This window comes from Schistocerca serialis, chromosome 1, assembly GCF_023864345.2.
Source record: "Schistocerca serialis cubense isolate TAMUIC-IGC-003099 chromosome 1, iqSchSeri2.2, whole genome shotgun sequence".
Taxonomy (NCBI): Eukaryota; Metazoa; Arthropoda; class Insecta; order Orthoptera; family Acrididae; genus Schistocerca; species Schistocerca serialis.
The window spans coordinates 240,955,549-240,968,741 of NC_064638.1; the positions used below are offsets into that span (position 1 = coordinate 240,955,549).

General features: G+C 41.8%; 1 protein-coding gene across 1 annotated transcript in view; it reads right to left on the bottom strand.

Moving 5' to 3' along the window:
- The window catches only part of LOC126463248 (inter-alpha-trypsin inhibitor heavy chain H4-like), a 170,187-nt gene that overhangs the window by 61,659 nt on the left and 95,335 nt on the right, over positions 1-13,193 (bottom strand). Inside the window, exon 9 of the mRNA XM_050096144.1 lies at positions 494-952. Coding sequence (XP_049952101.1) covers positions 494-952 — 459 coding nt within the window. The remainder of the gene's footprint in view (positions 1-493; positions 953-13,193) is intronic.

The following is a 13,193-nucleotide window of genomic DNA, read 5'->3' on the forward strand; positions in this document are numbered from 1 at the left end:
GAACGTGGTGTTACAGAAGAATACACAAGAAGATATACAGAGATGAAGTGGCTAATGGGGCTTACTGAAACGAATTTGGGAGGAAACAAATGTGTGCCACAACTAGCTAAAATGGTTCAAATGGCTCTAAGCATTATGGGACTTAACATCTGAGGTCATCGGTCTCCTAGACTTAGAACCACTTAAACCTAGCTAACCTAAGGACAGCACACACATCCATAGGCAGGATTCGAACCTGCGACCGTAGCAGCAGCGCGGTTCCAGATTGATGCGCCTAGAACCGCTCGGCCACAACGGCCGGCAACTGTATAAAAGGAAGGATCAGTTGGTAAGATAGACGCTGAGTCATGAAGGATTTCATGAATTTCATAAAGGAGGGAGACATATGGAAGTACTAAGTAAGAAGTTTCAAGTAGTTGTGTATTGCAGTAGAAGTTAGGAGAGGAAGAGACTTGCAAACGACAGATTATCTGGAGGGCTGCATCAAACCAGCCTTCCAACAGCCTTACAACCTGAGTAACAATAGTGACGAAACGTCCGCAGAGAGTGCGCAAGCCTACCTGCTCGCCGTCGTAGTTGAACGTGACGTCTGTGAGCAGCGGCGAGGCGATCTGGCGGTAGAAGTTTCGCAGCTGCAGGTGGGCGTCGGCGGCCTCGTAGATCCTGCGGCCAACGCCGCTGTTGCGCACTGCGAGGCGGCGCAGGAAGCCGTAGTCGGCGCCGGTGCCGAAGGCCAGCGTGAAGATCGCGGCCTTGGTCTTCGAGTTGCACTCGGTGATGCGGTCCACGAAATTGTCCCCGATCCTCACCCTGCCATTCGGCACGCCGTCCGTCAGCAGCAGCAGCATGGGCGCGTGCCGAAGTCGGCCTGACGTCGAGCTGCCGCCCCCGCTGGTCGACCTCGCTTCCAACACTCGCAGCGCCGTCTTCAATGCGTTGAACATGTACGTGGCTGCCCAGCACACACGTGAGTCAACTTTTAGCATATAGGTTCCTAATCACTGGCAGCTAAAGAACTACACTACTGGCTATTACTATTGCTACACCAAGAAGAAATGCAGGTGATAAACGGGCACTCATTGGACATATATATTATACTAGAACCGACATGTGATTACATTGTCACGCAATTTGGGGGTATAGACCCTGAGCAATCAGTACCCAGAACAACCACCTCTGGCCGTAATAACGGCCTTGATACGCCTGGGCATTGGGTCAAACAGAGCTCGGATGGCGTGTACAGGAACAGCTGCCCATGCAGTTTCAACACGATACAACAGTTCATCAAGAGTAGTGACTGGGGTATTGTGACGAGCCAGTTGCTCAGCCACCATTGACCAGACGTTTTCAGTTGGTGAGAGATCTGGACAATGAGCTGGCCAGGGCAGCAGTCGAACATTTGCTCTATCCAGAAAGGCCCATACAGGACCTGCAACATGCGGTCGTGAATTATCCTGCTGAAATGTAGGGTTTCGCAGGGATCGAATGAAGGGTAGAGCCATGGGTCGTAACACATTTGAAATGTAACGTCCACTGTTCAAAGTGCCGCCAATGCGAACAAGAGGTGACCGAGACGTGTAACGAATGGCACCCCATACCATGACGAAGGGTGATACGCCAGTATGGCTATGACGAATACACGCTTCCGTCGTGCTTTCACCGCGATGTCGCCAAACACAGATGTGACTATCATGATGCTGTAAACAGAACCTGGATTCATCCGAAAAAGTGACGTTTTGCCATTCGTGCACCCAGGTTCATCGTTAGGTACACCATCGCATGCACTCCTGTCTGTGATGCAGCGTCAAGAGTAACCGCAGCCATTCTCCGAGCTGATAGTCCATGCTGCTGCAAACGTCGTCGAACTGTAAGTGCAGATGGTTGTTGTCTTGCAAACGTCCCCATCTGTTGACTCAGGGATCGAGACGTGGCTGTACGATCCGTTACAACCAAGCGAATAAGATGCGTGTCATCTCGACTGCTAGTGATACGAGGCCGTTGGGATCCAGCACGGCGTTCCGTATTACCCTCCTGAAGCCACCGATTCCATATTCTGCTAAGTCATTGGATGTCGGCCAACGCGAGCAACAGTGTCGCGATACGATAAACCGCAATCGCGATAGGCTACAATCCGACCTTTATCCAAAGTCGGAAACGTGATGGTACGCATTTCTCCTCCTTACACGAGGCATCACAACAACGTTTTACCAGTCAACGCCGATCATCTGCTGTTTGTGTATGAGAAATCGGTTGGAAACTTTCCTCTTGTCAGCACGTTGTAGGTGTCGCCACCGGCGCCAACCTTGTGTGAATGCTCTGAAAAGCTAATCATTGCATATCACAGCATCGTCTTCCTGTCGGTTAAATTTCGCGTCTGTGGCACGTCGTCTTCGTGGTGTAGCAATTTTAATGGTCAGTAATGTAATTAATCAGTTTATAACGTAATACAGGGTGCTCTATAATTCCCCTTATAAACTTCTAGGGCTTGTGGAGGAGACTTATTTGATAATATTTTGATCTGGAACACCTAAAACGTACCATTTCTGGGTTACAACTTTCCGAAAAGAAGTTAGTAGTGCGACTATTTTTACGAGTAATTTATTAGGCGTCACCAAGTACATCACTTTTTTTACAGTTCCACTCATTAGAACCAAAGAAGAAAAAAAGTAAACTTAATAGGTTTTCTCAAACACTATTGTTTATAGTAAAATTTAAATCGGTTTTGTCCTTCTCAAAGAAAGATTAGCATTCAGATCCGCTGTAGGTAAGGCTCGATTTGGTGACCACAAAGTACTGTGCACATGCTGTACCTACGAATTATTTTGTGACACACACGTTCCATCACAACTGATTTCTCTGGAATCCGTCCTGCACTGACCACAACTCAGTCCACCAGTTTTTTCTGTCTCTACAGGAGTCTAATAAACCAAACTCTTCATTCAGTCCCATAGGAAATAGTCCTGTAGAGCCAAATCCAGTGATCATGGTGGCCATATGATTGGACCTCCTTGGCCTATCCAACTGTGCAGATCGTTGGTCCCGATATTCCCGAACATGACTAGAAAAGTGAACAGATGCGCTGTCATGCTGAAGCCACACGTCGTGACCGACGTTCAGTCTCACAGCAACCATCAACACGCCCAGTAAATATTGAAGGAAGTACATAGGACCTGTTAGCTTGGATGGAAGCAGGTACAATACAGCCACAATACCTGCCCACACGTTGATACCAAATCTGTGTAGGATCCCTGGATATGTGTGGAATGTGGGTTTCCGACTGCCCAGACCGGGATATTTCGAGAATCGAGGGCACAATCCCTAGTAAATTTACGTTCATCCGTGCACCGTGAAAATACTAGGGACTCATTGATACAGCGGCGCAGAAACTACATACAGTACTCAATGAGTCATGGAAAATCGGCTGTCATTATTGATTGTACCCTTTGGAGGCGGTATGGATGTAGTTATTGGTCATACATACATACCAGACGCTCACAAACTATTTTATATTCCGGGCAACCGCAGCTGTTGAAAGGCATGATGTTAGGAAGAACTCCGCTTACAGCTGGTAAAATTGTTGTTACTTAAAACACGACCGGTTTCGCAGCTACAATCCGCTTCATCAGGGGAACCTACATACTAAAATTAGTAAAGAAATGTCTGAAAAATACTCACAAAGTATAGAGATACTAGGCACACCCATTGGTCCTAATCAAAATTTACTATTCAGAGAACATCATCAATACTATGCATTCTGGCTAATTTTCATTGTTTGTATGATTAGGTGGTAGTATCTAATAAAATTCTGTACTATTCTCTGTGGTAAAAGTAACGGCCTAGTCATATGATGTCACACTGTCCACATGGATAGCTTCCCTTCCGCCAGCCAGCTAGTCTCTCTTTGTCGTTCATGCAGCCGCTTTTACTTTTCCCTGTAATGAGCTGTCACACTGTAGGGAAGCAGCCTACTCACGCTGTTGTAAATTCACATCAGTTTCCATTGTGTGCCAGCCAGTCTGCTGTAACTAGCTCTGACGTCATAAATGTTGCGCAATACCTTAAAAATCAAGCAAATGAACTAAAACTTTTCTAGCAGGTCAGAAATAATACTAAATTAATGTGTGTTAAATATCAGTTCGATAACTTCAGCCATTTCCGAGATTTGGACGTTTTTCTGGAAAAATCATTGGCGCAACAGAACAGAGCTAGAGACTTCAAAATTTATATTTAGATTCATCTTTCATAATGATTTAATAAAAACAGTACTTTGGATTTCACAAATTAAGACTTTAGTGGAAATTCATGATTTTCTGGTTTTCGTCTCAAAACTGAAGGAAGCAAGATAGATTAAGTAGGCTAGTAAATAAGGCTAGGATGTTTAGATTTAAATAGGTTGGAGGTCCGCTATGATTATGAAAATATGTAAAGTTTCTTTTTAATACCTATAAAATTATAGCGATAGCGGATCTCAACAGGGCCAGTTCAGAGCTCATCTAGTGCGTGCAGGGCAATTAAATTAATTCTCTCGCCTAAAGTATTTAACTTAGCCACGTTAAAATTTTATTATCAATACTTACCTGCGTGCTGAATGCACGTTTAAATTAAGAGCTTCCGCGGCCATCAGCCAAAGAAGCTATAAATTATTATGTAACTTGAAGTGGTGCGTTACTAGCCCAGCGGCTAGTCGAGAGAGCCGGAAAGATCAGGCGATCCCTCAGCCGTCCGCACCGCGGCTTTATATATAAGAACACTGCGCGAGGAAGCAAGGCCCCAGTTCTCTCCAGACACTGAATGACACGCCATCTGTGTCGGTAGTCGCGTCGCATCAGTGTATCTGCTACAAACAGCCTCGGGTGCCGTATTAAGTTACTAGAGATACGCGGAACTATGAAAACATTTTATGTGAAGTGTTAATTCTGGAATGATTTTCATTATCTAGCTTCAGTTTGCGTAGTGTCGTATTTTTCACGTGCCGTCGCGGGACAGACATTCTACCAAAAATTTAGCGTGGCGTTTGATGAAATATTTTCATCAAATTATGGCGAGCATTTCTTTTTAACATTTGATTCGGACATTTATAGTTGCATCAGCGCATTAGACTCTGAACTGTTCTGTTAGTTAGGTTGTAGGGATACTTGTGGTTTTTATTAGTGAATTTCAGAATATACTCAACTATTTTGGAAAACCGTTTTTGATTAGAAATCCCGGACAATCTCCTAATTCCTCAGAACTATAAGCTGCAGCTATAATAACATTCTCAGGGAAAGTGGGCACTAGGATATCTATTTACTGGCTCCAAGTTTTATTAAATCACTTTCTGGGGGTCACGGAGTAAATAGAGAGCCAGTGTTGAGAACGGCAAAAGACAGCAGTAACAACATTCTAAAAGCTAGAAACTGATTCGACACGCAAGAGTTTATACAGTAGATTAATTTTACAAAACTCATCCGCCGCCCCACATATGGTGCATCGGCCGGGAAATCAACTAAGTGAAAGTGATTTTTAACTATTCGGATTCGCGAGTGAAATGAGACACGCAACTGAGTATAAAACAGTGAATGTGTTACGTGTGCATGTGGACGACGCAATTGGATTAACAACGCATCTGGATTGACGGAGCTGGCACTGAGTCTAGCGGTGCTGCCGGCATCGCGAGAAGCCAGTCTTGCCGCACCGCAGTCGTCTGCTGAAGCAGCCGGCGCAGAGCCTGCAATTGCGGGCCACGCAAACACACAACAGCCGTCGGAGAGCCGTCCGCAGCTCAACGTGCCACGTCGCATCAGGAATCCTGGTACGCCACGCCGGCAACGCCATACGTCGTGCAGAAGGAACTAAGTTAAGTGAAAAGCTGTTAAAAGTTTTACTAACCTGCACTAAAAGACTGTTGGCGATGGAACCGCCAAAAGAAACTGAGGTTAAACTTAAATTAGAACCTATGTCTGTTGAGGGAACTGTAAATACAGACAACGGTTCGAGTGTAAATATGCATGAAAGTAGTAATGTTAAAGTGAAATATGAAGTGTTGTCTCCTGACAGTAGTGTGGGAAGGGGCAATGATTCAATAATAGAGACCCCTGTAGTAAAGCGGAAAGTAGAAATTGTAAATTTATTGGATGATAGTTTCTCTGATGAATTAAAAACGAAACAGTCATCAGAAATGGTAGAGTTTAAGAAGGAGAAGTTAGAAATGACTAACCAATCAGAAGTTTCATTTGATTTTGATGATTCTGGTATTGGAGCTAGTTTTTCGTCACCTGAGTGTGATAAAAAGCCAGCTCGTGAGCAACCCAAAGATGCTGGGGCTGTGGATCTAAATGTTATATTACAAGCAATAGCTGCCAGTCAAACAAATTTTAATATGCGGTTTGAGGCAATGAACAATAAATTAGAATCCAATAATGCTGAAATGTCAGCCAGTAATGCTAGAATGAATTCTGAATTAAAATCTAATATAATTGAGGTAAATAACAGGATTGTGGCCAGTGAAACTAATTTTAATAAACGATTGGAGGTAATGGACGATACCTTCAAGGCTGGTTGCAACAAGTTGAAAGAGGATCTAGACAGTTTGAATTATAAAATTGTTTGCAATCATGAGGATATTAAGAAAAAGGTTGCTCAACAGTTTTCTGAAATGTATAAAACAGTTAAATCCGAAGTTGCTGAGGTTCGCAAAGACTTCCAAATGGAAGATGCGAAGCTGGAGCACAAGTTAACAGAAAAGATCGAGGCGGAATCTGAACTGTGCTCAGATAGATTTAAAGATGTTAATATAAAAGTAAACATATGTCAAGCAGAAGTAGATGCAATCAAAAGTGATACTACTCATATTGTGCAAAGAGTAGATAATGTTGAAATGAAAGTAGAAAATATTAGTACTAACATTGCTAACATTGAGAGTAAAGTAGCTTCAGTAACTTCTGGTAATGGTAGTATACAACAAGTTGTAGCTGCAAATGCCGCTTTTATCGGGTGTCGGCAGTTCTTGCGGTTTGATCCAGATAAAAATATCCATCCGCTAGATTTCTGGAACGATTTTGAAGATGTGATTCCACCAACTTGGTCTGAGCGGGAGAAAATCTCATTTATTAGAAGCCATTTAGCAGGTGACGCCATGCGTTGGTCAGCTGATGTTATGTTGAAATGTAAAACATTAGCGGAATTTAAAACAGCTTTTATTAATGAATATTGGTCTAGCAATAAGCAAAATGAAGTGTTGAGAGAATTTTGGAGTGGAAAACGCTTCAATGCAGGAAAGGAGTCCATTAAAGAGTTTGCTAGGTCATGGATTTCACGTTTGTCACATTTGGCGGAAAAGCTAAAACCAGAAATGATTATACTAGGTCTGGAAGCCAAACTGCCATGGTACTGGCAAACTAGAATTATATCAGCCCCTAGAGACAATCTGGATCGTTTCATTGAGTATTTGGAACGTGTAGAACGTGTTGCTGCCAATGAGGAGCAAGCACGTAATAACAGAAATGTCAATTACAGTAATAGTAGTAATTTTAGGAACGAGCAAAATGGCAATGTAAACATCAGAACAGTAGGTGTTCGTGATCCTAAGAGAGGTAGGAATTGGGGAAATAATTATCAGACCCAACAATGGCATCCAAGGGATAATAATTTTGTTCCAAACAGAAATATGCATGTAAACAACAGTACGGAAAGTAATGCTGTGCCAGTCAACTATAATGAAAATAAAGGAAACAGTAGTAGACCTAGGCAGGAAAACTAGTTCCCGTCTATGAGGACACTGGCGCTCACCAGGCGGTTACTTTTCCTAAGCCAGTAGTTAATGGAATTGGTAAGACAGATCAGAATACTCAAACTGAACATGTGGATGAAGAGTCGGTAGCACCTAAGGATACAACAGAAATATTAGATCACTCACAATATTTGATAGATACCGTGTTAGAGACGCTTTCTAAGTGGGAAGAGAAAGAGAAGGCGCAGCAGTGTAACAGTAGGGATGAGCTGCAAAATACTGAGTTGACAGGTGAAGAAGCAGAAGAAATTCATGCTTATATTTACGATGAGGATGATGTGCTCTTATCTAAAGTGCCTGTGCAGGATGTTGATAATGTACTAATAGGTTTAGGACAGGAGATAAGTAGGAATGTAGAGGGTAGGCTGTTTGGGGTCGATGAACCCAGTAGCTGTGACCAGTTGTCACTTGAGAAGGAAACCGACGATAATGGTGAAAGTTGTTTAGCTGTAACTAGTGTTATGCCCGGTCTGGAGACGCAGAATCGCTCAGACTACAGTAATTTGGGTCATGTTCAGCAAACCAAATGTAATGAAGTCGTGCGGTGTTTCGATTTAAAATTAATAGACCGACTGGAAAAGGCAGCTGAAAATGTAATTCAGGAAACCCCTACTCACTGTGACCTAAATGTAATGAAGACAGATGTCGATCACTTTAGTTGGAGACAAATCCAAAAGGAACTACTAGATGAATGTGAGGAACCACCTGTACAACCTAGAATAAGCCACCCTATAATAATAGTGAATATGTTGGGTATCAATGTACGTTGTCTCTTAGATAGTGGAAGTGAGGTGAGTGCAATATCTCAGTCCTTCTTTGATGCATTACCTGGTAAAGACAAGCTTACTGTAATGAGGGTATCAGGACTAAGAATAATTGGTGCTACTGGCAAGGTGTCAAAAACGGTAAAGCAAGAAGCTTTACTACCCTTTAACATTAATGGTAATTTAATTGATCATCCATGTTTAATTGTAAACAATCTCAGTATTGAGGTTTTAATTGGCATAGATTTCTTGTCAAAATATCAGAGTGTTGTTGACTTTGAAAGAAGCCAGTTAAAAATGGTCTTGCCAATAACCGGAGTAATTATAGTACCTTTTAGTGATAAACATGTAGTAACTGATCATGAAACTTGGGAGCTGCCTATACGAGTTCTGAAAAACAGGAGATATTGGGACGAAGGTGTTAATCTTAATAACAATAAGCTGAACACAGAAGAAGAAGAAGAAGCAATTATTTTAGACAAAATAGAAGCTAAATTGCAGGAAATCGATAGGATTTCAGGCAATCAAAAGGAAGAACTGAGACAGGTTCTAAAAAGGCATCATAAGGTATTTTCGGATCGACCTGGCATAGTCAAGGGTTATGAATGTCAATTATAAGTGAAACCCGGCCAAGTGTTCTTCAGGAAGCCATACCAAATACATGTAGCTAGGAAGGAGGCAGTTCGGAAGGAGATACAGAGAATGCTAGAGTGGGGTGTGATTGAAAAAGCGGTCAGTGAGTACAATAATCCTCTTGTTGTTGTACCAAAAAGAGACGGGAGTGTCAGATTGGTCTTGGACGCTCGTTGGTTGAATGAAATTGTGGTTAGGGAAAGTGATAGACCGCAGAACATGGACGAGTTACTGCAAAAATTCCGGGGAGTAAAATTCTTAACGTCCATGGACATCACGTGTGGGTATTGGAATTTGCCACTGGCGGAAAGTTCAAGGAAGTACACAGCTTTCTTGTACGAAGGAGTTTGTTACCAATACCGTGTGGTACCTTTCGGACTTAATATCTCTGTTTGTGCCTTCGTACGTGTGATGTGCCATGTTTTAGGACCAGCTTTAAGCAATAAAATAACAGTTTACGTAGATGATCTATTAATAGCAACTCCTACCTGGGAAGAACACATAGCTTTATTAGGGGAAGTGTTAGAGGCTATTGAGAGAGGTGGCATGAAACTAAAGATTGAAAAGACAGAGTGCGTTAAAGAAGAAATAGGTTTCTTGGGATATAGGATAAGTGGAAAAGGTATTCTGCCTGACCCAGGCAAGCTAGCAGTCATTGAAAAATTTGAGGCTCCCAGAAACAAGAAGCAATTGAGATCAATGTTCGGTCTTTTCGGCTTCTATAGACGTTTTGTTAGTGATCAGGCTTTTAATGCTCCCTGTCTTCACCTCCTGCTGAAAAAGAATACCCCTTGGGTTTGGACAGCAGAATGCCAACAGGCGTTTGAGGTACTTAAACAATCTTTAATTAATAGTCCAATTTTGCATCATCCTGACTTTGAAAAACCATTCTGTATGTCTGTTGATGCTAGTGGCTATGGTATAGCTGTGGAGATATTCCAAGTAGAAATAGAGAACGAACGAGAAGTGCACAAGACTATAGCTTTCGCAAGTCGATCTTTACAGGCAGCAGAGAGAAATTATGGCATCTCAGAACTAGAAGCGTTGGCAATTGTATTTGGGGTACAGAAGTTTGAGCAGTATTTATTAGGTCACAAGATAATAGTTTACAGTGACCATAAGGCATTGACCTTTTTAAAGACCTGTAAATTGAGGAATGCTCGGTTGGTAAGATGGTCATTGTATCTCCAGCAGTTTGACCTTGAGGTTAGATATATTCAAGGGAAAGACAATCTGGTAGCTGATGGGTTATCTAGAAGTGCGGAGCTCTGTGATGACGCAGGAATTACAGCAACAGACCCAAATGAAATTCGAATGTTTGCATTGCACGAAGTAAAGGAAGAAAGTGCATTAAAGAGAGTGATTAAGAACTTGAGACGTGAGCAGAATGCAGATGACCAATTGAAATTAGTGAAGAGCTATTTAGGAAATGCGAACTATCCTAAGGTTTCACAATACTATTGTCTGCATAAAGGTATTCTGTTTAGAAGGAAAAAGGTAGGTGTTTCTGAGTGGAAGCTGTGCTTTCCCTCACAACATGTAGACTTGCTAATCGACTATGTACACCTGAGGTATGGGCACTACGGTGCAAAGAAGTGCATTGCAAAATTACAAGAGAAGGTTGTATTTGACAACATGTACCGCCGTGTGGCCAAGCGTCTAGCATCGTGTGTAGTGTGCCAGAAAGTCCGTGCTGCCAACACGAGAATACAAGGGGATATGCATTCAGTAGAGCCAACTGAAACCCTAGAATTACTGGCTTGTGATTTGTTTGGCCCTCTTCCTGTTTCGAGAGGTGGTTGCACCCATGTTTTTGTTGTGGTGGATGGATTCAGTAAATATGTTAAGCTATACCCAATTAAAAGAGCAAATGCAAAAACATTGGTTGAAAAGTTGGAAAAAGATTTCTTCGTGAACGTTGGCGTTCCGAAGAATTTGCTGTCTGACAATGGACCTCAATTTACTTCTGATAGATTTAAGGAATGTCTAGATAAGGCCGGCGTGAAACATCTGAAAATATCTGCGTATTTCCCCCAAGGAAATATGAGTGAACGTATTATGAGGGAATTGAATAGGCTTTGCAGAACTTATTGTGCTCGGAAACACTCAAATTGGGCAGAGCACATTAAGTATTTTGAGAATGTAATTAACAACTTAAGACATGATGCAACTGGTTTTGCACCTTGTGAATTGATGTTTGGCCAAGAACCGCACAATGTGATTGCAGATATGGTAGAATTCCCTATTCTAACGCAAATATCCACAGATGAGAAGAAACTAAAGGCTAGGGCTAATATGAGAAAAAGAGCGTTGGAAAGGAAGAAGCGTCATGACGCAAAAGCTGTACCTACTAGCTTTGAAATAGGTCAATTAGTCCTTGTCAAAACCAAAGAAAAATCAAAGAAAGTAAATGCAGAAACCAAGAAATTCATGTTCGTATACCAAGGACCTTTCAGGATAATAGGAAAGCCACATGCCAATGCATATAGGCTGGAGTACCCAAAAAGTAAGAAGCTATTAGGTCTCAGGAACGTGATTGACCTAAAGAAATTCATAGGTAGTAAATGAATGCTGTAGGGAGGAGGTTGTTCTTTAACCTCTACACAGTGTGGCAGCTGTGCAGTCCCAGCTGTGTGAGATCTTCTTTCCCATTTCAGGTCTCACTCAATCTTCATCTTTTCTATCCACCTAAAATTTCTAACTCTTCTTTACAGCATTAAACCAATGAATGCTGTAGGGAGGAGGTTGTTCTGTAACCTCTACACAGTGTGGCAGCTGTGCAGTCCCAGCTGTGTGAGACCTTCTTTCCCTTTCAGGTCTCACTCATTCTTCCTCTTTCCTGTCCTCAAAAATTTCGACCTCTTCTTTCATGCATGAAAATTTTCTGTCATGGCTATCAAGCCACGAGTTATGTAACCATTCTATCTACCGATTAGTGAAACAAAATACCTAATGTGACAAACCTAATAGTGACAAACAATAGAGAAGTATGACGTAATTAAGATACAAATGTATTTGAGTAACAAGTATGTATAGAACCCTGGTAATATAGTAAGTACAAAGTGTTGTTTTATTGGAAATGGTCCCACAATAATATTTTAAAAAGATGTACTAATTCATGTTCAAGCAGGATCTGAAGTGGTAGTGAAACCTAGTGTATGCATTAGAGCTAACTAATAAATAGTAAAAGAGATTGCTTAGTGTTAGGAAAAATATGCAGATAAGTTGTAAGATTAAACTCACCTGGTATAGCAAGGAAAGGCAGTGTAATAGAATTGAGCAGTGTTTGTGGTTGAGACGTGAAGGACACGTCCCTGAAGTATTTATAAGGTTGGAGCTGGCCATTATTTTAGTGTAGTGTGTGACAGGATACACCTACACGTATTGAGGTTATGAATTGGAGGCGTGAATGCGACCATAGGTACCCTTATGTTAGATGAGACAGAGTAGCTCATGGTGTCCTATAGGTTTAAGGGATTTAGCGTTACGTTCGTCCATAAGTATTTGATGCAGTTTAGTGGTAGGTCTGAGAGAGACTACCTGAGGTTTCAGCGTCCGATCGAGTGGAAATGGATTGTCGCGTGAGCAAACTAATCAACTGCAGTACACTATGAATATTAAATAAATGTGCTTTCCTATGCTTTAAATTTAAATGAAGTGAGTATTACCTAAGTTCATACACTAGCCAAGTAAGTAAGTACATAATGGCAGACGTAAAACATTATTTTAGCTCAGCATAAATACACTTCAAAGTAAGTAAATACGTAATTGCAGATGTGGAACTGACAACAGCAGTGGACCAATAAGTGGGTTTTGTAGTCAACTAAACGTAGTGTGTTTTGAACACTCAAAACTGTACTATTACCAAAAGTTACTCACATGTACAAAGAAGCTGAGAAAACAACCACTAATCATACTCATACTATCTCTAAGAATAAAGTAATCAAAGATGAGCCAGTTAAGTAAATAAAATGCAGATTTGTCAGAAATGTACCGAGCATTGGTTCAGCGTTCCGGCCTAGAAATAA